The 27,961-nt window shown below is 36.5% G+C and overlaps 2 protein-coding genes across 6 annotated transcripts in view; one reads left to right on the top strand and one right to left on the bottom strand.

Moving 5' to 3' along the window:
• Window positions 1-18,342, bottom strand: part of CIRSR (corepressor of RBPJ and splicing regulator) — a 40,262-nt gene extending 21,920 nt beyond the window's left edge. The window contains exons 1-7 of the mRNA XM_019922681.3: window positions 18,187-18,342; window positions 13,770-13,864; window positions 8,622-8,695; window positions 7,812-7,822; window positions 7,660-7,724; window positions 7,236-7,284; window positions 2,133-2,250 (exon numbers count right to left, since the gene is read on the bottom strand). Of these exons, the coding sequence (XP_019778240.2) occupies window positions 2,133-2,250; window positions 7,236-7,284; window positions 7,660-7,724; window positions 7,812-7,822; window positions 8,622-8,695; window positions 13,770-13,864; window positions 18,187-18,258 (484 nt within the window). The 5' untranslated portion in view covers window positions 18,259-18,342. The remainder of the gene's footprint in view (window positions 1-2,132; window positions 2,251-7,235; window positions 7,285-7,659; window positions 7,725-7,811; window positions 7,823-8,621; window positions 8,696-13,769; window positions 13,865-18,186) is intronic.
• A 3-nt stretch (window positions 18,343-18,345) lies between these two features.
• The window catches only part of SCRN3 (secernin 3), a 37,374-nt gene continuing 27,758 nt past the window's right edge, over window positions 18,346-27,961 (top strand). For 3 of the 5 annotated variants that reach the window (XM_073807563.1, XM_073807562.1, XM_019922683.3), the window contains exons 1-4: window positions 20,309-20,477; window positions 22,526-22,707; window positions 23,288-23,487; window positions 26,151-26,363. In XM_073807563.1, the coding sequence (XP_073663664.1) occupies window positions 20,319-20,477; window positions 22,526-22,707; window positions 23,288-23,487; window positions 26,151-26,363 (754 nt within the window). In that variant the 5' untranslated portion in view covers window positions 20,309-20,318. Of the gene's footprint in view, window positions 18,453-20,308; window positions 20,478-22,525; window positions 22,708-23,287; window positions 23,488-26,150; window positions 26,364-27,961 lie in introns of those variants that run through there. The other 2 variants (XM_073807565.1, XM_073807564.1) reach the window with 2 other exon arrangements.

Below are 27,961 nucleotides of genomic sequence, written 5' to 3'. Positions count from 1 at the left end.
GCACAGAGTAAGCACTCCATACGTATTGTTGAATAAATGAGTGAGTTTATTTTACCAACACCTTATTGACAGACATTTAGGGTTATTTCTAATCTTTACTACTATTAACCTTTGAGCATCTACCTTATCACTTTCTTACTATAAATTCCTGAACGTTGAATTTCCAGTAAAACGATATGCATGTTCTTAAGGCTTTTGATACATATCATCAAATAACTCTTCAGAAAGGCTGCTCCAATTTATCAATAGTGGATTAAAATGTTCATTTTATCATACTTGCTCCAACACTGTATGTGTTTTTCTTTTAAACCTTTAGCGCTCGTTCTTTTTGTTGCTGTTAGTAGACTTTCTAATACAGATTCAAGAGAAAGCAGGTCTGTTAGTTACTAAATAAAGGGCTATCCTAGTCTATGTATAGTCTACATCCTAGTCTCCTAGTATCCTGGAGTCTATCCTACTCATTCTCTCCAAGCAGAATCAAAGTAAGACAAGGCTGAGGAACAAAGACGGCAACTGCCACTGCCTGCCCCTAGCCAACACAGGGGTCATGTAGCTGGAAGAACACCACAAGGATGGAGAAAGAATGAAGAAAGATGCAACCCCTTCCAGCAAACAGAATATACCTTTCAAACATAACAACAGATCCCTGTGACTACCAAAATAACTGGTCAGAGATATTTGCGCCAGTGGGTTCTTCATCCTACTTTGCCCTCATTTTCTTTGGGGCTTTATTTCTTTGGGAGCTTCTCTCCCATCTTTCATCAGCTGAGTGAGGGCACGGGAGAGGGAGCATAGTATGTGGGTTTTAAGAGTACCTGCACTTAGGCATCAACAGGATGTTCTTTTGTCAGAGCTTGCCAGACCAAGGTCTGTATGGCTATTTTCTCACTACTGAGCAGTTTTCCCTTTACCTAAGATGTTGGTTTTTAAACTTTTTTAAAGAGCAATAAGGATTTTAAAAAAATCAGTTGCAATATTGTGTCTGTACTTCCTCTAGCCATCCTGACACTCGTAACACCATTAATGAGACAGTGTCAAACCTGATAATGGATCAAATTCCTAAACTCCTAATATGAGAACTGGCATCTTGAATCCTACAGCCTGCATCTGGCTTGCTGGAAGAAGCCCAATGTCTAGCTATAGAAGAGGGCTGAAGGTCATATGCTGATTGAGGGTGAACCCTGGGCTCAGAAGTGGCAGTGGAAGCCTCAGGGAGCCTAAAGAGGTGCATCACAGGCCTAGATTAGCTGAGTGGTTGGGGCTTCACGCCCAGAACGTTTGCTTCAATGCAGCAGCTCTGCCTTCATATGTTCTATACACTGGGATTACGTGTAGGATTTATTTTAAAAAATTAAAAAAAGGTTCTATAGTTGCTTAAAAAATTCTGAAAATCTCAAGTTATATTATCATCCTTATTTTAAAATGAAGAACTGAAACTCATAAAGGTGAAATGACTTAAGGTTACAGGGTTAAGCAGGTTATTGCTATTATGATTCACTATGAGTTACTGTTGGATTAGTGTGGCTGTCTCAACAACATACTAACAAGGCACTGATAAATGTAACTTAAAAGTTCTCAGTTTTAGTATCTTTTTATAAAAAGAACCCAAATGATCCAAACCAAATTAGACCAATTTTTCTTAAGTAGACAATAACATGCAGGAAGGTAAATAACTTTCAAGTAGAAATTAATTTTAATATATCTAACATCTTTTAAAACTCAATTTTGATTTTATCTCGGAAACAAAAAATACAATTGTTGAAGCTTTTGTCCAGCCCAGTTCTACAACTCGGAAGGACATGAATATGAGAAATAGCCATTTCATCCTTCTATTTTTAGGTTACCAACCTGATAAACTATGTTTAACACATCTGTTACTTTTCAAATCAATTTCACAGGGCCCTTGGCTAAAAAAATTAAATTCTAATATACAGCATTTCAAATTCAAAACATATGATCAGAGTTTCCTGTTGACCACCACATTTTGGGAATATAACCTAACCCCCAAAAACCAAACCAAACCAAATCAAACCAATACCCAGAGAGACAAAAAAAAAAAAGTTATTTTAGCTTCCCTTGTTTGCCCTCTTATAAATTCTAAAACAAACAAATAAATTATGTCTAGTGCCTACCTGAGCCATCAGTGGGAACTGAACTTGCATTAATTCCAGAAAGACCAAACAAAGGACATTCTCGATCTGTATTGACATGACCCCATTTGTGACATTTAATGCACCTCACATTTCGAACCTGAGAAATAGTAAACGTTAATTATTTTGGTTACTAAAATACTAATAATCTAACCCATGTTCAACTCCCCGCTCCTTAGCAGAGTTTAAGTTAAATTAGTCTTGTTTTTAAAAGATCTCCAGGGAAAGAGACTCTACAACTATATTTGGTAATGTAATTCAAACACTAAAATCTTTTATCATAAATTATGCCTAAAAGCTAAGCTGAATCCTATTTCTTTTTTCTAAAAATAGTTATTTACTTATTTGGCTGCATCATGTTTTAGTTGCAGCACATAGGATCTCCCTTGCAGCATGCAGGATCTTTCATTGCGGTGTGCAGGCCCTTCTTTGCAGCACGCTGGCTTCTCTCCAGTTGTGGCGTACGGGCTCAGCAGTTGCGGCGTGTGGGCTCTCTAGTTGTGGCACGCGGGCTCTAGAGTGCACGGGCTTACTTGCCCAGCAGCATGTGGGATCTTAGTTCCCCAACCAGGGATCGAACCCCTGTCCCCTGCATTGGAAGGTGGATTCTTTTTTTTTTAACATCTTTACTGGAGTATAATTGCTTTACAATGTTGTGTTAGTTTCTGCTGTATAACAAAGTGAATCAGCAATATGTATACATATATCCCCATATGCCCTCCCTCTTGCATCTCCCTCCCACCCTCCCTATCCCACCCCTCTAGGTGATCACAAAGCACTGAGCTGACATCCCTGTGCTATGTAGCTGCTTCCCACTAGCTATCTATTTTACATTTGGTAGTGTATATATGTCCATGCCACTCTCTCACTTCGTCCCAGTTTACCCTTCCTCCTCCCCATGTCCTCAAGTCAATTCTCTACGTCTGCGTCTTTACTCCAGTCCTGCCCCAGATTCACCAGAACCATTTTTTTTTTTAGATTCCATATATACGTGTTAGCATACGGTATGTTTTTCTCTTTCCGCCTTACTTCACTCTGTATGACATACTCTAGGTCCATCCGCCTCACTACAAATAACTCAATTTCGTTTCTTTTTATGGCTGAGTAATATTCCATTGTATATATGTGCCGCATCTTCTTTATCCATTCATCTGTCGATGGACACTTAGGTTGTTTCCATGTCCTGGCTATGTGCCACCATGAACACTGTGGCACATGGCTCTTTTTAAATTATGGTTTTCTCAGGGTATATGCCCAGTAATGGGATTGCTGGGTCATATGGTAGTTCTAATTTTAGCTTTTTAAGGAACCTCCACACTGTTCTTCACAGTGACTGTTATTAATTTACATTCCCACCAACAGTGCAAGAGGGTTCCCTTTTCTCCACACCCTCTCCAGCATTTACTGTTTGTAGGTTTTCTGATGATGCCCATTCTAACTGGTGTTGAGGTGATACCTCATTGTAGTTTTGATTTGCATTTCTCTAATAATTACTGATGTTGAGCAGCTTTTCATGGGCTTCTTGGCCATCTATATGTCTTCTTTGGAGAAATGTCTATTTAGGTCTTCTGCCCATTTTTGGATAGGGTTGTTGGTTTTTTTTGATATTGAGCTGCATGAGCTGCTTGTATATTTTGGAGATTAATCCTTTGTCAGTTGCTTCATTTGCAAATATTTTCTCCCACTCTGAGGGTTGTCTTTTCATCTTGTTTACGGTTTCCTTTGCTGTGCAAAAGTTTGTTTCATTAGGTCCCATTTGTTTATTTTTGTTTTTATTTCCATTTCTCTAGAAGGTGGGTCAAAAAGGATCTTGCTGTGATTTATGTCATAGAGTGTTCTATGTTTTCCTCTACGAGCTTTATAGTGTCTAGCCTTACATTTAGGTCTTTAATCCATTTTGAGCTTATTTTTGTGTATGGTGTTAGGAAGTGGTTTTTTTTTTCTTTTTTAAACATCTTTATTGCAGTATAATTGCTTTACAATGGTGTGTTACTTTCTGCTTTATAACAAAGTGAATCAGTTATACATATACATATGTCCCCATATCTCTTCCCTCTGGCGTCTCCCTCCCTCCCACCCTCCCTATCTCAGCCCTCTAGGTGATCACAAACCACCGAGCTGATCTCCCTGTGCTATGTGGCTGCTTCCTACGAGCTATCTATTTTACGTTTGGTAGTGTATATATGTCCACACCACTCTCTCACTTTGTCCCAGCTTACCCTTCCCCCTCCCAGTATCCTCAAGTCCATTCTCTAGTAGGTCTGCGTCTTTATTCCCGTCTTACCCCTAGGTTCTTCGTGACATTTTTTTTTTTTTTAGATTCCATATACATGTGTTAGCATACGGTATTTGTCTTTCTCTTTCTGACTTACTTCACTCTGTATGACAGACTCTAGGTCCATCCACCTCATTAAAAATAGTTCAATTTCGTTTCTTTTTATGGCTGAGTAATATCCATTGTATATATGTGCCACATCTTCTTTATCCATTTATCTGATGATGGACACTTAGGTTGTTTCCATCTCCGGGCTATTGTACATAGAGCTGCAATAAACATTTTGGTACATGACTCTTTTTGAATTATGGTTTTCTCAGGGTATATGCCCAGTAGTGGGATTGCTGGGTCATATGGTAGTTCTATTTGTAGTTTTTTAAGGAACCTCCATACTTTTCTCCATAGTGGCTGTACCAATTCACATTCCCACCAGCAGTGCAAGAGTGTTTCCTTTTCTCCACACCCTCTCCAGCATTTATTGTTTGTAGATTTTTTGATGATGGCCATTCTGACTGGTGTGAGATGATATCTCATTGTAGTTTTGATTTGCATTTCTCTAATGATTAATGATGTTGAGCATTCTTTCATGTGTTTGTTGGCAATCTAAATATCTTCTTTGGAGAAATGTCTGTTTAGGTCTTCTGCCCATTTTTGGATTGGGTTGTTGGTTTTTCTGATACTGAGCTGCATGACCTGCTTGTAAAGTTTGGAGATTAATCCTTTGTCAGTTGCTTCATTTGCAAATATTTTCTCCCATTCTGAGGGTTATCTTCTCGTCTTGTTTATGGTTTCCTTTGCTGTGCAAAAGCTTTTAAGTTTCATTAGGTCCCATTTGTTTATTTTTGTTTTTATTTCCATTTCTCTTGGAGGTGGGTCAAAAAGGATCTTGCTGTGATTTATGTCATAGCGTGTCCTGCCTATGTTTTCTTCTAAGAGTTTTATAGTGTCTGGCCTTACATTTAGGTCTTTAATCCATTTCGAGCTTATTTTTGTGTATGGTGTTAGGAAGTGTTGTAATTTCATTCTTTTACATGGAGCAGTCCAGTTTTCCCAGCACCACTTATTGAAGAGGCTGTCTTTTCTCCACTGTATGTTCTTGCCTCCTTTACCAAAGATAAGGTGACCATAGGTGCATGGGTTTATCTCTGGGCTTTCTATCCTGTTCCATTGATCGATATTTCTGTTTTTGTGCCAGTAGCATACTGTCTTGATTACTGTAGCTTTGTCACATAGTCTGAAGTCAGGAAGCCTGATTCCTCCAGCTCCATTTTTCTTTCTCAAGATTGCTTTGGCTATTTGGGGTCTTTTTGTTTCCATACAAATTGTGAAATTTTTTGTTCTATTTCTGTGAAAAACGCCATTGGTAGTTTGATAGGGATTGTACTGAATCTGTAGATTGCTTTGGGTAGTAGATTCATTTTCACAATGTTGATTCTTCCAATCCAAGAACATAGTATATCTCTCCATCTGTTTGTATCATCTTTAATTTCTTTCATCAGTGTCTTATAGTTTCATGCATCCAGGTCTTTTGTCTCCTTAGGTAGGTTTATTCCTAGGTATTTTATTCTTTTTATTGCAATGGTAAATGGGAGTGTTTCCTTAATTACTCTTTAAGATTTTTCATCATTAGTGTATAGGAATGCAAGAGATTTCTGTGCATTAATTTTGTATCCTGCTACTTTACCAAATTCACTGATTAGCTCTAGTAGTTTTCTGGTAGCATCTTTAGGATTCTCTATGTATAGTATCATGTCATCTGCAAACAATGACAGTTTTATTTCTTCTTTTCCGATTTGGATTCCTTTTATTTCTTTTTCTTCTCTGATTTCTTGGCTAAAACTTCCAAAGCTATGTTGAATAACAGTGGTGAGAGTGGGCAACCTTGTCTTGTTCCTGATCTTAGTGGAAATGGTTTCAGTTTTTCACCATTGAGAACAATGTTGGCTGTGGGTTTGTCATATATGGCCTTTATTATGTTGAGGTAGGTTCCCTCTATGCCTACTTTGTAGAGAGTTTTTATCATAAATTGGTGTTGAATTTTGTCTAAAGCTTTTTCTGCATCTATTGAGATTATCATATAGGTTTTATCCTTCAATTTGTTAATATGGTGTATCACACTGATTGATTTGCGTATATTGAAGAATCCTTGCGTGGAAGGCGGATTCTTAACCACTGGACCACCAGGGAAGTCCCTCCTATTTCTTTTTGTGTGTTACTTTGTGGAAATAAAACACTGTCATCCAAAAAGAAATGGTAAAATACCAAAAAAGAATGATTTCATGGCTTAATGTTAAATCCTCTCATTTAAAAAAATTAATCTTTGAGGTTTCAATTTCCTAAACCAGGGGCTGGCATACTTTTTCTGTAAAGGGCCAGATAGCAAATATTATAGGGTTTATGGGCCAAAGGTCTCTGTTGCAACTACTCAGCTCTGCCAATAGAGCAGTAATATATAAATGAATAAGTAAGGCAGTGATCAAAAAAAATGTTATTTATAACAAGGACCTGGCCCTCTGATGATAGTTTGTTCTGGTTCCAGACAGTTTTATATATTTTTTTTAACTTGAGCTAATTCTCCAAATTCCTTGAAAACCACAGAGACCATTATCATTATAACCCTTACTACAAAACTTTGAATCCTATCTTTTATCAGTTTAGTATATTTAGTATTTTCTCTCCTAGTCCTTCTATTATCTGATACAAATAGAAACCACAGAGCCCCTTTTCAGCTTAAATACCTTTTGGACAACAGTATAAAGAAGTGTTTATAAAAAAAACTTATTCTTACAGTATAAATATGTGTCACTTGCCTGAATACCAAAGGGCTGATCTCTGATGTTCATGTCATCTTTGGCATATCTATTAAGGAGAGAAAATGTACAAACTCAATATTAAGAACAATTTAATAATTAAACTAAAAATAGTTTTATAGTTCTGAGTAAATTATGAAATGTACGACTTCAATAAATAAATAGAACAATAAAATCTATTTAGTATTTGCAAACACCACTTCATTATTAAGTATCCAGTCTGATGATCTGTGATTTAAAAAAATGAAAAAAATAAAAATAGAACTAAAGACTATAATCAACCAAATGAGTTGCATAAGACAAATCATTAAAAATAACTTTTCACATTAGTTGCTTTCTCTAATGAATAAAAAGGCAACATAAGATGGGATATTATCTAAATTTAATGATACACATTTTATCTTAAAAGAAAACCAGCTCTTACTTTTCTCGTGGGGCCCCTTTTTGCCATTCAAATTTGTATTCAGTCTCTCCTTCGGTTTCTTCTTTCTAAAAACATTCATTAAAGTCTTTCAATTTTTCCATAAAATTACAATCTATTGCAAATAAATCCAAACATAGAAAACAGTACTTTACCTCTTTGTTTTCTTGATTGCATATCAAAAACATGGGAGGAAAAAAAGGTAGGTCAAGTTAAAAACTTCAACATAAAAGTCTGCTATCATATACGACACTATGATATCACGGTATTTAATTGTAACTTGTAAGAATGTATTAGTTTGACTTTTTTTCTTTCATAAGATAAAATTCAAATCACTGAAGGATAAAAAACAGTGAATAAGAAATAGTGTTTAATAAGCACATTTATTTCTAGTCTTTAAACTTTTATATTTTTCATTGACAGTGAATATTATGCTTTGTATTTACAAGTATACTCAGTAAGAAGGACTAAATACACAAATTATAAAAGAATAAATGTAATTCTGGTGATGTTGAGATTATTTTCCTCCCCAAAGGACAAGTCATGAAATTATTACTAGATTAGACAAATATTTTTAGTATTTATTCTACTGTATTTTTTTTTTTTTTTTTGGCACTACACGGGCCTCTGACTGTTGTGGCCTCTCCCGTTACGGAGCACAGGCTCTGGATGCACAGGCTCAGCGGCCACGGCTCAGGGGCCTAGCCGTTCCGTGGCATGTGGGATCTTCCCGGACCAGGGCACGAACCAGTGTCCCCTGCATCGGCAGGCGGACTCTCAACCACTATGCCACCAGGGAAGCCCTATTCTACTGTATTGATTGCAGTATTTTAAAAAATTATTTTACAAAAATAATAGCAATTTTAAAAGATGAAGAGCAACTTCTAAACAATGTCTGTCATAACAGTTCTCAATCTTTACTTGCAAACACATCAAAGACTTAAAAAAAGGAAACGACCACGTACCTTTTTTAGCCCCTGGTGGAGCCTCATACATGAAATTAAGGCCATTCTTTACACGTTCATCTCCCATAAGCAATCTAAATAAAACAAGACATAAAGTTAGCAGTTTTTTGTAGGAGGAAAATATTACAGAAAAACTGTCCCTCCATACCCCTAAATCCTAAGGGAATTAGGATAAACTATTTTTATTAGAGATAAAGTTCCAGAAGTTTACTCCACTGATTAGATGACATCTGAAATATCTGACTGGAAATTCCAACAGTGCTGCCTCTTTAGTAACTAGTTGTAAATTCTGAGACTTCCTCATTACCTGAGAGATCCCGGCACTCCCAACTGAAATGAGGGAAAAAATGCCATGCTTCCCCTCACATGCTTTTCTTAAACTTTGAAATGCTGTGGAAATAGGGACAACTTTGAAATCCTATACGCCAACACAAATTTGGAATTAAGTTAAATAGTGCCAACATTTTTCATTAATTGTGAGGAATCAAACAGTTCTAGAAAAATGAGTCTCTCTGGAATTTCTTTAGGAAGGCAAATCCAATTAATTCTTAAAAGAGTCAAAGGCAATAAGAGAATCAAATTCTTTAGCGAGGCCAATGAAGAGAGAATAAAGATAATCTACAACAGGTTAATTACTATGATGGACTGCTGCATCTTAAAAATCATTTTCTTTCTTTTTTTTTAATAAATTTATTTTGTTTATTTATTTTGGCTGCATTGGGTCTTCGCTGCTGCGTGCGGGCTTTCTCCAGTTGCAGTGAGTGGGGGCTACTCTTCGTTGCGGTGCGCAGGCTTCTCGCTGCTGTGGCTTCTCTTGTTGAGGAGCACGGGCTCTAGGCACGTGGGCTTCAGCAGTTGTGGCTCACGGGCTCTAGAGTGCAGGCTCAGTAGTTGTGGTGCACGGGCTTAGTTGCTCTGTGGCATGTGGGACCTTCCCAGACCAGGGCTCGAAACCATGTCCCCTGCATTGGCAGGTGGATTCTTAACCACTGCGCCACCAGGGAAGCCCCTCATTTTCTTTTTTATCATTTCTGTTTTAACACCAAAAGTTCCCTGTTTGGGTTCTGTTTAGAGAGATATGCTGTGCTTTTTAGAAAAAAAGCTCTGCTACAAATTGAATCAACGGTCAAGTTAAAGCTTTAATTCATAAGATCCAAGTAAAGTACTGATTATAAAGAAGAAGGCTAAAGAGTGAACAGAATTTCCTCTTATTTGGAAAAGGCTATCACAAAGGATAGCCTACATGATTATAGTTCCTCACTTCTTATTCCCACTGGTGTTTACAAAGAATTGTAAAAGAAGAAGAGGGCAAAAGGATGACAGGATCTACCTCTATACAGTTGGATATTATTCAGCGATAAAAGGGAATGAACTACTGACACATGCTACAACATGGATGAACTTCAAAAACAGTGAAAAAAATGTTTTTAAAAATACATTTAAAATTTTTTAATTTTAAAATTTTAAATAATTATATTAAATGAAAGAAGCCAATCGCAAAAGACCACATATTGTATGATCCCATTTATATGACATTTCCAGAATAGGTGAATATATAGAGACAAATAAATTAGTGGTTACTTAGAGCTGAGAGGTATTAGGGGGCACAGGGTCTGGAAATGGGGAGTGACTGCTAATGGGTACAAGATTTCTTTTTCGGATGATGAAAATGTTCTGAAATGAATTATGGTGATGGCTCCAAATTCTATAAATACACTTAAAACCAACATATACTTTAAAGTATATAAATTATATTTTATATTAAATTAACACCATTTAAAAAAATGGACCACGTGAAAAGCTCAACATCACTAGTTATTAGGGAAATGTAAATTAAAACCATGAGATATCATGTTGTAGTCATTAGGATGCCTATTATCAAAAGAAAAGAAAAGAAGGAAAATAACAAATGTTGGCAAGGATGTAGAAAAACTGCATTGCTGGTGGGAATGTAAAATGGTACAGTCCCTATGGAAAACTGTTGCGTGGTTCTTCAACAGCCAAACACAGAATTACCAGATGATCCAGCAATTCTACTCCTAGGTAATACCCAAAGGAACTGAAAATAGGGAGCTGAACAATATGTGTATGCCAATGTTTATAGCAACATTATTCAAAACAGCCAAATGGTAGAAGCAATTCAAGTGTCCACTGATGGATGAATGGGTAGACCAACTGTGGTATACACATACAATGGAATGTTATTTGGCCATAAAAAGGAATGAGCTGTGATACATGCTACAATATGGATGAATCTTGAACATGTTATACTAGGTGAAGTACGCCAGACACAAAAGGACAAATACTGTGTAATTCCACTTATATGGTATACCTAGAATAGGCAAATTCATAGAGACAGAAAGAAGAATAGTGTTTACCAGGGGCTGGAGGGAGGGGGAATGGAGTTATTGTTTAATGGGTATAGAGTTTCTATTTGGGGTAATGAAAAAAATTTTGGAAATAGACAGTGGTAATGGTACCAACACTGTGAATGTAATTAACGCCACTGAACTGCACACTTAAAAATGGCAAATTTTGTTTTATATATTCCCACCCCTGAAAAAGCATTTCATTTATATTGAAACAAAAATAACAAAATCAAAACTGGAATATCAATTTCATTTTGTGCAAAACTCAACAGGTATACAAAATAAAAGGAAAAGCTATGATATTGGCATTTCTGTTTTAACTTCAACTAAAAACCTGTACAGATTCTTTTTTTTTTTTTTTGCTGTTGACTCTAAGCTGAGTGAAATGTACAGATTTTTGGGCATCCTTTTATTTGTCCAGTCAGAATAATAAATGTGATTGTCATCTTTAAAAAAATGTACATAGGGATCAATATCCACAAACATTAAGAAACATCTAGGACAGTTAAAAACTTAAAAGGGAAAAAAACAGAGTACTAAGGAACAGAACTGGCTATCAAGGACAATACTATTGAATGAGAAAAAAAAGAAAAATGTAGCAAATCACTCCAAATACTCATAAATTTGCTTTTATATACTCATAAATTCAAACAAACAAACCTAAAAGCAATGAACACACCTAGTGTCCAGATCCTGGTATGTAAATATCTTTCTTCAATAAAAAGAACCAATAAAACTGCTCCAATGCTGGAGCAGGGAAAAATAAAAGACAAATTTTTGATGATCCTGTAGTGCCAGGAAGAACTTTTTTTTTTTTTTTTTAAAAAGGATGGGGCATGTTAAATGGACATAGGAGTCAAGCTGACAGAGCAGGCAAAGGCCAACTGGAACAATTTGAGCAAAAAAATAAATAAGAGTATTAGATTATAACCGATTAAATAAACATCTGAGTCCAGGCTGATAGGAATAAATGATTAAATAAATAAGTGAGGGAAAAGGAAAAATCCTCTTTCCAGAAGAATTCAAATTAAACAATGTATAGGGACTGAAATAGAAAATCACTATTAGAATACCACAGTAATAACTGATGCAGGCAAGATCTATCAATGAATACTGACATCAGTGGGCAAAGTTAAGGATATGTGCATAGCTTCAAATATTTCCACCTCCACTATCTCTTCATTGGTGTAACTCAACTGTATTGGCTGTTTCCTGAACATCCTCTCCATCTTCCCACCGTGATCATCTTTAATAAGCTTTTACTATATGTTAATCACAGTCTCTCAACGGTAGTGCTACTGACATTTTGGACTTGATCATTCTTTGAGTGCACTGTAGGCTGTTTTACAGCATCCCTAGAATCTACCCACTAGGTGCTGTTATCACCCAACCCCTGAGTTGTGACAAAAAATGTGTCCAGGGACTTCCCTGGAGGTCCAGTAATTAAGAATACGCCTTCCAAAGCAGGGGACACAGGTTCTATCCCTGGTCGGGGAACTAAGATCCCACATGCCACAGGGCAACTAAACCTGTGTGCTCTAAACCCCGCGCGCCACAACTAGAGAGCTGGCGAGCTGCAACTACCGAGTCTGCATGCTCTAGAGCCCACACGCCGGAACGAAAGATTCCACATGCTACAGTGAAGATCCTGCATGCCGCAACTAAGACCTGATGTGGCCAAAATAAATATTTTTTTTAAATTAAAAAAAAATGTGTCCAAACATTGCCACATGTCTCCTAGGGGCAATAATGGCCCTCAGTTGAGAACCAAAGATCTAAATCCTTACCATTCTTCACAGTTCAGCTTAAATGTCACCTCTTTTATGAAGTCTTGTTATGCCAAATGGAATTATTTTCTTATGCTAGCATGCCACAGTTTTTATAAAGTGTGTTTTCAATCAGTTATTACCTTCAGCCTTGAACTGTATGTATGTACATATCCCTTATTAAATTTTCTTGGGGGTAGAGAGAAACTATGCATCACAATTTTATAGGCCACTACAATACCATTTGTTGTCATACATGAAGTAGGCACTCAATAAAAGTTAATAAGATTAAATAAATTAGTGAGAAAAGTACTTAATTAAACTAAACATTTTATTTCTTTAATTTTGCTCTTGATATACTATATTTTAAAGAGAGTATTTAGTAATAGTTTAGTATTACTTCACTTAAGTTCCATGTTTTGATGAAATATACGACTGAGTGGAAGAGAAAATATGACCTATCTAACTAAAGCACCACTATTCATTTGCTTGATTAACCAAGAGAAATCAGCTTCAGTGTTAGACCTGCAAATACAAACATAAATGACAATAGCTAAAGGGCAGGTACTGTACCGTAGTAAACCAATGAAGAACTCTAGCTCTGATCCTGCCATTAACAGAACAATGACATGCAGGTCAAGTAGAGACACTTCAATTCACTTCTTGAAGCTGTCCTGTGCACCTTTTCATTTCAGTGTATGTTGAGGAAATATCTTTGTAAGAGGCCTCAGTAGTTCAAGTATAGACATTTATTTTTCTTATAAGTTTTGTATAAGTTGGGACTTCTCTATAAACTGTATGTGGAGTCACATCAATCAATATTTTATGTGAATTATGGGTAAGGTTGGAAAAAGTGCCCATCTATCAATATAAGAGTAAAGACAGTTCACAGGGAATACAATCCTATCATTGGGGCATTCAATTCAATAAAGCTAATTTAATATATGATTCAGGAAAGGATATTCTCATGCAATTGACTATTCTAAAAACACCAGCATAGTGGAATTTCTTACCTATTATCATATGATTCTTGTTCTTTAAGATATTGTTGCATTAATTCTTCTTGTTTCTTCTTATCATATGATATTTTCTGTTCTGCCATCCATACCTAAATTAGTAAAGTACAAAACTTAAGTAGGAAGTTTGCTCTCTTTTATAATAAAATATAAAATGCTATTGTATATAGTTTACAACATCATCTATTTTGGTCATAATGTCATTATCACAAAACAACAGTTGAAAATCTGGTTTGTGCTTTTATATAAGTCCTTAAATATAATCATTCAAAACAGCTAAACTTTCAGGCAAAAATGTCAAACTTGATAACCACGCTGAGCACTTGGGGTACAAATGCTTCTTGCATTCAATCCCTCTGTTGTTGTTTCAGAGATGAGAACAACCATCTCTCTACATGGAATATGTCTAGTCCAAAAAACATACAGGGCACAACCAGTAAGGTTAAATGGTGCCCATGGATGCCAGTGGGTGTCACTGACACCCCAAGAGAGGAGAAATGGAAGACAAATAGGAGAAAAAAAGGAAAGGAGATGAAAGGTAGTTGTAGAAAAAAGGGAAGAGACAAGAGAGGAATCAAAGAGATGCATCTGACGTCCTGCAGTTGCTCAAGGGCACCACCACCACAGGCTGAATGCGTCCCTGTGTGAAATTCTCAGAATCGTAGAAGTGGTGACGGTAAAAAGCCCACACAACTTATGCAGGATATTTAATCATGTTACTTCCAGGTTTAAAAGGTATCAGTGACTTCCCACCTCCTATAAAGTAAAGGACAAAATGTTTGATAACCATTCAACATAAACAGCAAGGCAAAACTTTCTCTCCCAACAAGCTAAGTTTTAGAAGGTAAATTCAAGGAAAAATATTTACACTGATAAAATTATAATTATTAAATGTAGGTGGGGGCAGGTAAGTGCGGGGAGAAGGATGGGGGACAAGACTGCCATTATTCAATTTTAGATGCAAAACAGTAGTTATCAGTATTTAATAGTGCTCAGATAGGAAGCTTCTATGGGCACCACAATCTGAGATTAATATGGAGATAAAAGCAAAAATAGCAATGAAAAGAGAACCCTTCAGGGACAGATATACCAGAAATTTCTTTTGGTATAAGTTTCTGAAAGTTTCTTCCACTGCCTTCATAACATAATATACATGCCATAACCAACATAACATTACCAATGTAATGTTATAGTAGAAGAAAAGTCTACACTTGGGATGGGCAGTAAAAGGCACATGTTTGGAATTTTCACTGTAGCTCAAAATGCAAACAGTTGCAATAGAAAAATGCAAGGTGTCATTGCCTGGTCAAATAATACATTAATAATAACATTCTAATGATTAACATATTCTAACAATAACTACCATTTATTTAAAGCTTTAGATTTTACAAAGTTATTTTACTAGTCTCAATTGCTCAAGAGCTTAAATACATGAATATTTATGATGAACTAGAATAAAAAGTAGTAAAACATATTCTTGCTTACAAAATGCTCAGAATCTGCTAATAGAAAATCATACTAACTTTTCTGTATGTTTAAGATATTTCATAATAAAAAAGACAGGAATTGTGTAAATAAACAGTAACAATATTTGGGCCTGGGCTGAGGGCAGGGGAGGGGGGTATATGGTGACTGTGTTTTTCATAACTTATGTTTTTATATGGTTGCATTTACGCCAATAAATCCTCAGCTGGGAAAAAAAATAGTAACAATAAAAATTGATATTTGGAACAGAGTATGTTCAACATGAAGAAATAGAACAAGACAGTGTTCTAGGGGGCAAGGAAGAAGGTTGGTATAATGGAATGCTTTATAGCCAAGTTTTGGTTTTTAGAAGTTCTTTATTTTTTAAGTGAAGTAACTATATTCACAGGTAGCCAATATTATTCCTGTTTTGTATATCTTTCCAAAGATGTTCACATGGACATACACATAATATACATAATATAATATACACACATGCATTTTTGGTCACTCTTTTCATAAATGGTAACATATACAGCATATATATACAATATGCTGTACACAGAGAATATGTATAAAATAAAATTCTATACCATGAAGATCATTCCCAGATCAGTAAACAAAATGCTTTCTTGTTTCCTGGGGGATGGGGTGCTGAAGAATATCATTCTTTTGTGGGGCTACACCACCATTCATTTAACCAATCTCCTGCTGTACTGATGGGCATTAAGAAATTTCCAATCTTTTACTATTACAAACTCAGCTGCAATAAATAACCCTGTTACACAAGTAGCTTCATACATGTTAAACAGGATTTTGAAGCGGATCAAAATTTTGCCAAGGGAAAAACAGGGTAAGATATTACCAGCAGAGGGAACAACTCAGACAAAGATCCAGAAGTGTAAAACAGGAATTAAGTAGCTTGATTTTACCGGAGTATAAAACCTATGGTGTGAGAATAGCAGTAAGGCATGAAGAAGGAAAAATAAACTGGAGCCTGGTTACCTGGACTTAATCCTGTAGTATTTTAATAAGGAGCTAGAAGAAATCAGAGTTGTGCTCTAAAATGACTACTCTATGGAAACACCCAAATATTCATCAAATGATGGATAAATAAAATGTGCTATATCCATATAATGGAATTATTCAGCAATAAAAAGGAATGTAATACTGATACATTCTACAACATGAACTCTGAAACATTATGCTAAGTGAAAGAAGGCAGTCACAAAAAAATAACATATTGCATGATTCCATTTATATGAAATGTCGAGAATAGGCAAATCCACAGAAACAGAAAGCAGATTAGTGGTTGGCTAGGGCTGGGGAGGGGGAAGGATTAAGGACAAATGGGGAGTGACTGTTAATAGATATGGGTTTGGGGGGGCGTGATGAAAATCTTTTAGAACTTTTGTGGTGATGATAAAATTCATAAATATACTGAAAACTACTGAATTGTACACTTTAAATGGGTGATTGTATGGTATGTGAATTACACCTCAATAAAACTGCTAAATAAAAAAATAATTATTCTGATGGCTAGATGGGTAGAGAATGGATTTGAGAGGGGTCAAGACTGGCAGCAGAAAAACCAGTTAGGAAATATAACTGTCTAGGTGAAAGATGATGAGGGTCTAAGCTAAGATACAGGCAGTAGTGACAAGGAGGAGAGATGGATTCAACAGATATCTGAGAGGTAAGACCAATAGAATTTATTAGCTGACAAGATAAAGGAGTGATGGGAAAGGACGAATCCTGAGTCTCTGGCCTGGGTGACTGGATGAAGGGTTGTGTTACTACCTGTATTTCCTACTGATATGAGAACAGGAAGTATAAAAAGAAGAGCAGATTTAGGATAAAAGGTAAGTTCCATTTCAAATATGCTGAGTTTGAGATGCCTGTAGGATATCAAGATGAAACTGTCTAGTATATAGCTGTCTTCAGGTGCCTCCAGCTAAGGGGAAAGATCTCGCACTGTAGATTTGAGAGTCAGGAGTAAATAAGGGGCGGTTAAAACTATAAAATTGGCTGTGATTGTTTGGGAAAGCATACAGAGTAAGCAAGACATGGGCCAGGGATGAAACTCTTGTTACCACCTGTATTTTAGGAGCAGGCTAAGGATAAGGGTGTGTGTAGGGGCAATTAACATTTTATTGAGCACTCGCTCTATGTGTTGGGCAATGTGCTAGGTGGTGGTACTTATTTCAAAGTCTTTATCTACACCATCTTATTTAGTCCTCATAAAAATTTTCACAAGTCAAGGCAACTGATACTAATTATTCTTAACTTATAGATTAGGACACTGAGGATCAGGGACATTAAATATTTTGTGTAAGGTCTCAGGGCTAAAAGTGACTGTGCTGGAAAAACAGAATCTAGGTCTGGTTTCAATGCTCATACTCCTCCTACCTCACCATTCTGCTTTCCACTACTATAATACTCAACTCAGTTTTTCTGTACTGGACATAGTAGACCTGTAAGTGGTTATTTAAAAAGCCAAAGTTCAATGAGGTCACCAGACAGACGGTACATGATCAAGTGGGATAAAAAGAGTAAGCAAGGTGTGGCTTTATTTCCCTTTTAAGATCTATCTTAAATAGACAAGGAGTCTTCTTTGTACAGGACAGCAGAGCTCAGAAGCCATGATCTCTGGGATTCGAAAAGTCAACATCAGAATCTGCTGCGGGAAGTTATGAGGAAGCCGGTTATCGGTCTTCATATCTTAAAAGATTTACATTCTAGCTGACAAAAGCGAAAGAGCACACAGAGCCGCCCGTCTCCTGGCTGATGTACAACAGAATAAACGAGGGCCAGCGGAGAAGGGACGAGAACGCCAGGGCTTTAGGCATGGAGAAGAGGCGACTGTCCCAGGGATCCCAGAGGCTCCACCACTCTCACCTCCAGGAACCCCTGGGAACCCAGGCGCCAAGGGCCTGCTCCCCGTACTCACTTTCTTGATGTTGGATTTGGAGGCAGGATGAAAGTCCTTCTTGCACATGAAATTGGCGAAGGATTTTCCCATTTTGGCGCCTGAGCTGGGGAAGGCGGCCGCTAGAGCTGAGAGCAGCGTAAACAAACTCGGCTGCCTAACCGGAACTGCGCCTCCCGTGGCAGAGGGAACTTCCGGGGTCAAAAGGGACAGCTTCCGGCAATTAGCGCCTGCGGTGCTCCCTCTTCGCCCCTTCCTCCTTTCACTTTGGGCCCCTCGGAGGCCAGGTGAGGGGCGTGCACGGGGGTGGGGCGAGCATAGTAGTTGTTGGAAGCGGGAAGTCGGGAACTGCGGCGCGACGGCGCCGAGGGGCTCCTGGGAGCGGCTGCTGGGAGGGGCTCCTGGGGGGGGGGCTGCAGGGAGGGGCTCCTGGGAGGGGTCCGGGCCGCGGCGCGGGCTGCAGTTTGGGTGCAGCCAGTTTGGGTGAGGAGTGCGGGCTGGGTGGCGGCTTTTCTGCAAGGAGGTGCTTGAAGTCCGAGCCCTTTACTCTGTGAACTCCATTTCGAGTTGCATAAACTTTTCTAAACCAATTTTTTCCATCTGTGTTACTAAAGTAGTAATTCTTGCCCTAACTGTAGCACGTTTGTGAGGATCAAACGATGTGATGTTTCTGAAACCGCTTGGTGAACTAAAACACATAAAGTAGAATGTCAACTCCAAAGGAGCGAGGACTCTATTTTGTTACCAGTACGGTGCTTGGTGCAGAAAGATATTTATGAACATTTGTTAAATGACGAATACATTTTAGGAGTTAGTAAAGGCTCTCAAGGCTTCCCCTCCTAAATGGGCTAGGTGTCTAACTAGGTCGCATGTTTCCTTAGCTTTCCTTATTACCGCAGTTAGCTTAGATCACCTAGTGAAGCTTGATGGCTCTTCACGGTTTTGAGTGGACGTGGCTGTAGGGGATCCACCAACCAAATCCTCTCGCGAGAGGGGGTGAGCGTGATGTCAAGAATAAGCCTTTTGTAAGAAATTGACTCTTCTGATGAATAATAATAAGAGCTTTAAGTGGTATGTTCTAAGAACTGAAAAACGGTTTACACACTGTCTTATTAAATTCTCCTAACAGCCCCCAAGATATTTACCGACGAGGCAGGAGACTTAGAGATTAAATAGCCTGCCAAAGTTAGGTAGTGGTGGAATTAGTTTTGGAACACAAATAGAAGGCGATCTAGGATATAAAGGTTGAAATTCACACGGAAAAGAACAGAAGCAATGGTGACCGCTCTGTTTCCATCATTGAGGAAAATAGAAAAACCCTTAGGTGTTTCAGGCTGAAGTTGTTTCTTTCTTACTTGAGTCATTTTGTTTTCTTTTGAATGAATCATTTATTACATTTAAATCTGAAACTAAAACAATGTGCCATTCTGGAAGCAAACAAATTCGACTAAATTGAGGATTTAAGATTTTCCAAATTACAAATGAAGACATGATCTTGATATTAAATTATACAATCAGGATTCACAAGTTGAATGTGAACGTCTTCCTGGAAATAACAACAATTTGGAATTTTATTGACATGTTTTTGTATTTGTCTGATTCAGTGAGTCTGTTTCAAAATTTCAGTCTTATTAGTATTGTAACCAGTTCAAAAGAGACCCCGTCTTCCCATCTTTGAGGAAACACTGGGTATATAATACTGTGACTTTTCCATAAGTGCCAGTGATGAGAATACAAAGATTAATAAGACATACTCTCAGCTCTCAAGGATCTCACTGTCCACTAAGAAGACATACATATACAAATATAGTCTTTATAACAGTAGAGCTAGGTACAGGTGTTCCCAAATATGGAAATAGTGAAAGGAGATTCAAGGAAGACTTCAGGAGAGAAAGAGCTTAGAGACTAAATTTGACCTATAGACTAGAAGAAGGTACTTGTCATTCCTATTTTCTTACTAAATCTTGTAGTACTAGATTCATTCCCAAGTCATTTTCTTACTGATACGAAATTTGAAACTTTAATGAATATCCTATGTTAGATATGGCAGTAATATCCCCTGGTCATCAAGTAAAACTCTTTGTTTTGTATATACTAAAAATGCTTTTCTCTTTTTATTTTGAATCTTCCATATGATTTTTAGTTTTAAAAAAATGGAACCTTGTTCCTGTGACACTTTTGTGGCACTACCTCCAGCAACAGTTAATAACAGGATTATTTTTGGAAAAAATTCAGATAGACCCTGTGATGAAGTACAGGAGGTAGTTTATTTTCCTGCTGCAGTTCATGACAATCTGAAGGAACATCTTAAGGTAGGTGAAATGCATGTTTTGTTAGCAATATTTTTCTTTAAAAATATCATAAACAGGTTTTTAAAAATCATTAGCCATTTGGCAGAGGCTATAGAAGTTAAAAATTTAAATTTGAAAAATAATTTGAATTAGAACTAGACTTCTGGTCTTTAATTTCAATGATTTTGAGGAAGCTGAAATAACAATAATAAGAATTGTTAATTCTTTGATCAGATATTTGAATGCTTACCATATGCAAGCACGTCGAATAGGGCAAAGCCTGCTGTCAAGACTAGTTCTGTCTTCCAGGAGCTTAGAGTCTAGTAGAGGAATAGGATGTGTATGTAACTAACTGCATTGTAAAAAAGGATGGTTTAAATGCTAAATTTAAGTAAGGGCAACAAGTTGTGACATCAGTGGAGAAGCAAGCAATTCAGACTAGGAATTAAGGAAGGCTTCACCAGGAGTTGGGGTTTCAGCTGGAGTTTGATGGGCAAAAAGGATTCTGATTGGTGTAGAATAGGAAAAATCATTCCAGACTCTGGAAGTAACAGTTTTATCTTCGAAAAAGGTTTTTGGATCCAGTGGTAACACTATCAACACTATACACTTTATGCAGTCACTTGATAGTATACAGGTCAATTAAAGGACCCTTTAAATTTTTTATTTAAAAAATCCATTTAGCATGGAACTTAAAGTAAAAATTTCATACTATGCTTTTATTCCTAAGTTATATAGTTTTTAGATTCCGTTTTATTGATATTCTAATACAAAAATATATTAAATATTAGACATTTTATGTATACAGTTGTTTCTCCACATCCGTGGGGGATTGGTTCCAGGAGCCCCTAGGATATCAAAATCCTTTGATGCTTAAGTCCCTTATATAAAATAGCATATAAATGCATATAACCTATGCACATCCTCCCATAAACTTTAAATTATCTCTAGATTATTTATAGTACAATGTGAATGGTATGTAAATAGTTGTAAATACAATGTAAATGCTGTCTAAATAGTTGCCAGCAAATGTCAAATTCAAGTTTTGCTTTTTGGAACTTTCTGGAATGTTTTTTCTTTTCCTGAATAGTTTCAATCTGTGTTTGGTTGAATCTGTGGATGTGGAACCTGTGTGTGTGGAGGGCTGACTTTACTAGGCCAGTTTTTTTCTTTTGCTGAGCTTATTTATTCATCTTGGGTCCATTTCTTTTTTTTATTATTTTTTATTTATTTGGTTGCACCAGGTCTTAGTTGCGGTAGGCAGGCTCCTTAGTTGCAGCTCATCAGCTCCTTAGTTGAGGCACGTGGGCGCCTTAGTTGTGGCATGTGAACTCTTAGTTGCGGCATGCATATGGGATCTAGTTCCCTGACCAGGGATCAAACCCAGGCCCCCTGCACTGGGAGCATGGAGTCTTATACACTGTGCCACCAGGAAAGTCCCTTGGATCCATTTGTATTTTATCTCTTCATATTTAAGTCTCACCTATCCTCTAAGCCAGTGGTTCTTATTCTTTTCACTGCTGTGGATATACTCGGTGATTCCCACATGTGACATGGGCATCTATATATTTAAGGGCTACCATATGGAACTTACATCACCAATCAAGAAACACTGACATTGAGTTTGAGATCTGTTTCCTTACACTTCAACTCAGATACATCTTTCTCTACAAAATGTTTCAAGATTCCACAGCTAGAAACTATCCCTTTCCTGAGCTTCCATTAGCACCCCATCTTCACTTTTCTTCATAGTCTTTATACTTTATATTTCATTGTATCTTAGGTAATGTAGAAGTCTTAGTTTCTTGACAGCAAGATCTGCATCTGATTCATCTTTGAAACCAATATATCTCTTAGTAGTGTTTTATCGTAGGAGATGCTTAGCAAATATCTGAATGAATAAATGCTCTAGGGACAATGTTTTAAGTGTAATGCCTCTATTATTGAAATTTTCAATTTAGTTATAATCTCTTTCATAATCGTCATGTCTTCTGATGGATTTTAAGATTCTAGACTTTGATAACTTTTCTTTTTTGGTTTTATTGTTATTGTTATGACTTTCTCTACAGTGTACTTACATAGAAATTGATCAAGTTCCTGAAACATATGCTATTGTCCTTAGTCGCCCAGCTTGGTTATGGGGGGCAGAAATGGGAGCCAATGAGCATGGAGTTTGCATTGGGAATGAAGCTGTATGGGGAAGAGAAGAAGTTTGTGATGAAGAGGCACTACTGGGCATGGACCTTGTCAGGTTATTTTTTTGTTATATTTTTGCAGTGTAGAACTTGTCTAAATTTAAAATTTGTTGTTAACTCTTAACATGTTTTTATCTTCCCTTTTTTTTCATTTTTTGGACTTTGATACTTTAGTTGGTGTTAAAAATGCTTCAGAATACAGGCATTCAATTTCAAGACTCTCAAATATCATTAATTAGGAGAAGGGAAGGAGTTGAAAATTATGATTCATTGGAAGTACCTAACTTACTTTGTCAGACTGTAACTAATTCTCACAGTCACCTTGTGGGGTATTATTATTATTATCCTAATTTTACAGATGAGATACTTAAGGTTCAGAGATAAAGTGATTTGCCATTAAACTACCAAGTTGGAATTTAAACGATGATCTTTTTGACTCCAGATCTTTGTTTTCATGATTCCAAACTGACTTCACTACTTCACAAGGAATAGTTTAGAAGTTGGATTTCAGTGTATCTGTTAACTTGAAAGGATTTTTACTTGGAATATAAACACAAAACCTCATGTGCATGAAATTATTTAAGAAACATAATGGAAATTTATTTTAATCTGAGAACTTTAATGTTTTTATTTTAGACTTGGTCTGGAAAGAGCTGATACAGCTGAAAAAGCCCTCAATGTCATTGTTGATTTATTAGAAAAGTATGGCCAGGGTGGAAATTGTTCAGAGGGCAAGATGGTATTTAGCTATCACAACAGTTTCCTGATAGCTGATAGGAATGAGGCCTGGGTTCTGGAGACTGCAGGGAAGTACTGGGCAGCAGAAAAAGTACAAGGTATGGACAACTTTTCATGATTTAATTTGTTTTACAATTAATAAAAAACCTCTTAGTTGCATTTAATTGTTTTTCAAGATTTATACTCCAGTGCAATGAAGTCGAAAACTGAAGGGGAAATGAAAAAATTTGAAAGAACATACATTGAAAGAGCACTATAAAGGGCTTTCTTGAAAAAGAGGAAAAGGTGGTGTTATCTCTTTTTAATATATATGATATTAATTTCATATAACCTGTATACATTTTCTGTGCAGTAGCTCTTGGCTGTTTTATTGTACTTTTTCACTTTTTTTAAACCCCTCCCCTTTTTCACTTTTTTATGAAGTGAAACCATTTCTTTACCATTTTTTCCTGTTTTAACTTTGGGCTGAACTCCAAAATTTTATCATGTGTGGATATGGAGGTGAGGACAGGGTAGTGTTATTGGGGATTGGTGACTGTGGGTTTAGTCGTTAGAAAGAATATATTGATACAATAGTAAAGTATAAAAATTTGATGTCATTGAGTAAATAACACAGTTGATTGTTTTAGAATGCTTTGCTTTTTTTCCCCTTGATTTCTTTGTAACCATATATTCCTCTCATTTTTCAAGTGAGGAGATCCAGAGATATGAAGTGATTTACTCAAGGCAGTGAATGAGAGACTTAGAATTTAAATCTTTCTATCCTGACTCTCAGTTCAGTATTCTTTCACTAGAGTACAACCTTGTGCTTAAGCATGATCATGTACTTCTTGTGTAATTACCTCCTGCATGTCATAGTTTTACAGGGGGGATAAGATACACATGTGAAAATATTAAATGGCAAGTGAATAACACACACACACATATGCAATGAACCTTTAGAGAAAGGAAAAGTCATCGTGAGCTGGAGAAATTTGGGAAGTCTTCATGAAGATAGCCTTGAGCTTTGGAGGATTTGGATGTTATTTTTCAAAACAGGTCATTGACAGTTGTTTTGATGGACATTTTATTTTATATTTTGCATGTATGTTTATTAATACACAAAACTGAATTTAGACTCTTTTTATTATTGTGATAATTGGCCTGATTATACCATTAATTACTTTTTATTTTGTCAAGTGTGCTACATCCAAGAGAAAAACAAATTCTGTTGAAAAAGATAGCCCCACCGAGCCATCCAAAACAAACACCTTCACTGAGTCTGATTATCCAATTGTAGATTAACTTTGCCAACTTGTTTCTCTTCCTATTACTAAATTAGCCCAAGAACTAAGTAGTTTAACTATAGGGAATTATCTACTCATGGAAAATTCCTCTTCTCTTTGATTCTATCATGACTTAAGTCTATTTTTGTAGTGAGAATACCCCAAGTATGATTTCATTAGAGTAATTAAATTGATTTCTACTTGGCAGACTATCACTCTAAATCTGTTTTAAAATGTTATTAATTTTCATTTATCATGATCTACTTCATTTATTCTGATCTGTTTAGAACAGACTTTTATTGTTTCTTCTGTTTTGTATTTTAGTTGAAAATTTTGTTATAACTTAGTGCCATGATATTTTTAGAAGCCTTATATTTCTGTTCTAAACTTAACTTATGACTATTTTTTAAACAGTAATTCATATAAAAGACTAATATCTAGAATATATAAAGAACTGTCAAAACTCAACAGTAAAAAGACAAATGACACGAAGAGACATTTCCCCTAAAAGGATATACAGATGTCACAAAAGCACATGAAATGATGTTCACCGTCATTAGCCATTAGGGAAATGCAAACTAAAACCACAATGAGATACCACTCTACCTCTATCAGAATGGCTAAAAATTTTTTAATGACATTCCCAAATGCTAGTGAGAATCTGTAGGATGGTACATTGCTAATAAGAATGTACAGTCACTCTGGAAAACAGTTTGGCAGTTAAAAAAACCTTAATATGCAACTATTATACAGTGTAGCAATTGCAATCTTATGCATTTATCCCAGAGAAATAAAACTTAAATGCACACAAAAACCTGTACATGAATTTTTAGAGCAGCTTTTCCCATGATACCAAAAACTGGAAACAACCTAGCTGTCCTTTAACTTGTGAATGTTTAAACAAACCATAGAATGTCTATAACATGGAATACTAGTCAGCAATAAAAAGGAATGAATTGTTGATACATACAATAACCTGGAATAATCTTTAGGGAATTAAACTGAGTAAAAAAAGCCTAAAGATTGTATATTGTATGATTCCATTTATATGATTTTCTTGAAATGACAGTTATAGAAATGGATAACAGATGGTTGCCGGGGTTAATGAAGGGGTGGGCGTGGGAGATAAGTGGGTGTGGCTATAAAAGGGCAACACGAGTGATCCTTGTGATATTCTGTACCTTGACAGTATAAATACCAGTATTTTGCTTGTGATATTATGCAAGATGTTACCATTTGGGGAGATGGTGTAAAGGTGCATAGCTCTCTCTTTAATTCTTACAACTACATGTGAATCCATAATTACCTCAAAATAAAAAGTTTAATTTTAAAAAGTAATTTATTTATTTGAGTATGTAATAAATAGATGCACATGGTACAACATTTAGAAGCCTATATTTACATTGAAATAATGATTAAAGATCATAATGTACAGAGATAGATATATTACATGAAATATGACTTTTCTTCTCCCTTCCTCTCTTCTTTGAAAATAGAGGGAGTTCGTAATATTTCTAATCAGCTTTCTATAACAACCAAGATTGATCGGGAACACCCAGACATGAGAAGCTATGCTAAGCAGAAAGGTTGGTGGGATGGTAAAAAGGAGTTTGATTTTGCTGCAACATACTCTTATCTTGACACAACCAAGATGATGACTTCTCCAGGCAGATACTGTGAAGGCTACAAACTTCTGAATAAACATAAAGGTAATTTTAAATAATATTAGAATGAAAATGGTATTTTGTGTAAATATAATGTGGGTATAATAAAGTTTGTTTTTTGAAAAAATATTCTAAGTAAGATATAGTTTTATTAAAACTGAAAACGGGGAATTCCCTGGTGGTCCAGTGGTTGGGACTCCGTGCTTCCACTACAGGGGGCACAGGTTCGATTCTTGGTCGGCGAACTAGGATCCCACAGGCCGTGTGGCACAGCCAAAGGGAAAAAAAAAGAAAAAAAAACTGAAAACATTGTGATACTGTAAGCTGTTTTTTTTTGTGGTACGCGGGCCTCTCACTGTTGTGGCCTCTCCCGTTGCGGAGCACAGGCTCCGGACGCGCAGGCTCAGCGGCCATGGCTCACAGGCCTAACCGCTCCATGGCATGTGGGATCTTCCCAGACCGCGGCACGAACCTGCGTCCCCTGCATCGGCAGGCGGACTCTCAACCACTGCGCCACCAGGGAAGCCCCTGTAAGCTGTTTTTTGAGATGAGTGAAGTGCTATATAATTGTGAGATGGTAATAATTCTTTCTGAAAGACAAGTTCAGATTTGCTATCCTCAAACCCTTTTTTCAGTTCTTAGTAATATTCTTAAAGCCAAATTTGGATTACTTTTCTTCTCAGAGTTCATTGGAACATGGAGATGGTTTTCTTTGACTATTGCTGCTGCTTCTTTCATTTATCTTTTGATAGTACCCTTATTGGTTATTTTCTAATTTCAAAAGTTATATCTATAACTTGTCAAGAAGACAAACTGAGCAGATATAAGAATTCTCCCTTTCCACTCTTAAACTCTAGAAATGTTGAATAACATATTTAAACATTAAGGACATATATAGATAGGTTTAAAGACAAGAAGAGGAAATCACTAGGCACCAAAAATGAAGAGAGAACCCATAGTGTCAGCAAGATTTGAGGTGTCTCTTCTCCATACAGTCCTCCTTCTCTCTGTGTCAAAGGGGAGATTGTGGACCACATATCATTCTTAGAGGCTAGTTTTAACATCCATGAGAATGTAGGTGCCTAGCTGAAAGACCTATTTGGGGAGCAGGAAATGGACTAGTTACTAAGATTAGTACTCTGCTCCATGCCCAGAGTCCCAGCCTGGAATTGAGCTGTCTGCTGTCCCAGGCTCTGGGTCAGTACATTCTCTTGTGAGTGACTGAACTCTGAGCAACATGTATTTTGTAGACTCAGCTAAGGCTACCTGTGCTGTGTTGAGAAACAAAGTGGTTTGTAACCTGCGAACCACAGGTATGCAGAATTCCAGCATACCTGTGTCTCTATGAATATATGACAAATATTCAGATTTTACTCAAATTTCCCATCCAGATGAGAAATCTGCTATAATGAATCTTCATGTAACTGCTATTAAAAACATGGACATTCAGATAAAAGGATGTAGTTTCTACATTTATTATGGATAGTTTCTATTATTATGTCCTCAAGTTCATTGATCTTTTCTTCTGCATTATCTAATATGCTGTTAATCTCAGTAATATTTTCATTTCAGTTATTATATTTTTCATCTCTACATGCTTTAGTTGGTTCTTTTTGTATATCTCTCATTTCTCTATTCATTAC

This window comes from Tursiops truncatus, chromosome 7 (genome assembly GCF_011762595.2).
Source record: "Tursiops truncatus isolate mTurTru1 chromosome 7, mTurTru1.mat.Y, whole genome shotgun sequence".
NCBI classification, from domain to species: Eukaryota; Metazoa; Chordata; class Mammalia; order Artiodactyla; family Delphinidae; genus Tursiops; species Tursiops truncatus.
The sequence above is the reverse complement of the archived record's forward strand: the minus strand, read 5'-3'. Positions and strand labels throughout refer to the sequence as shown.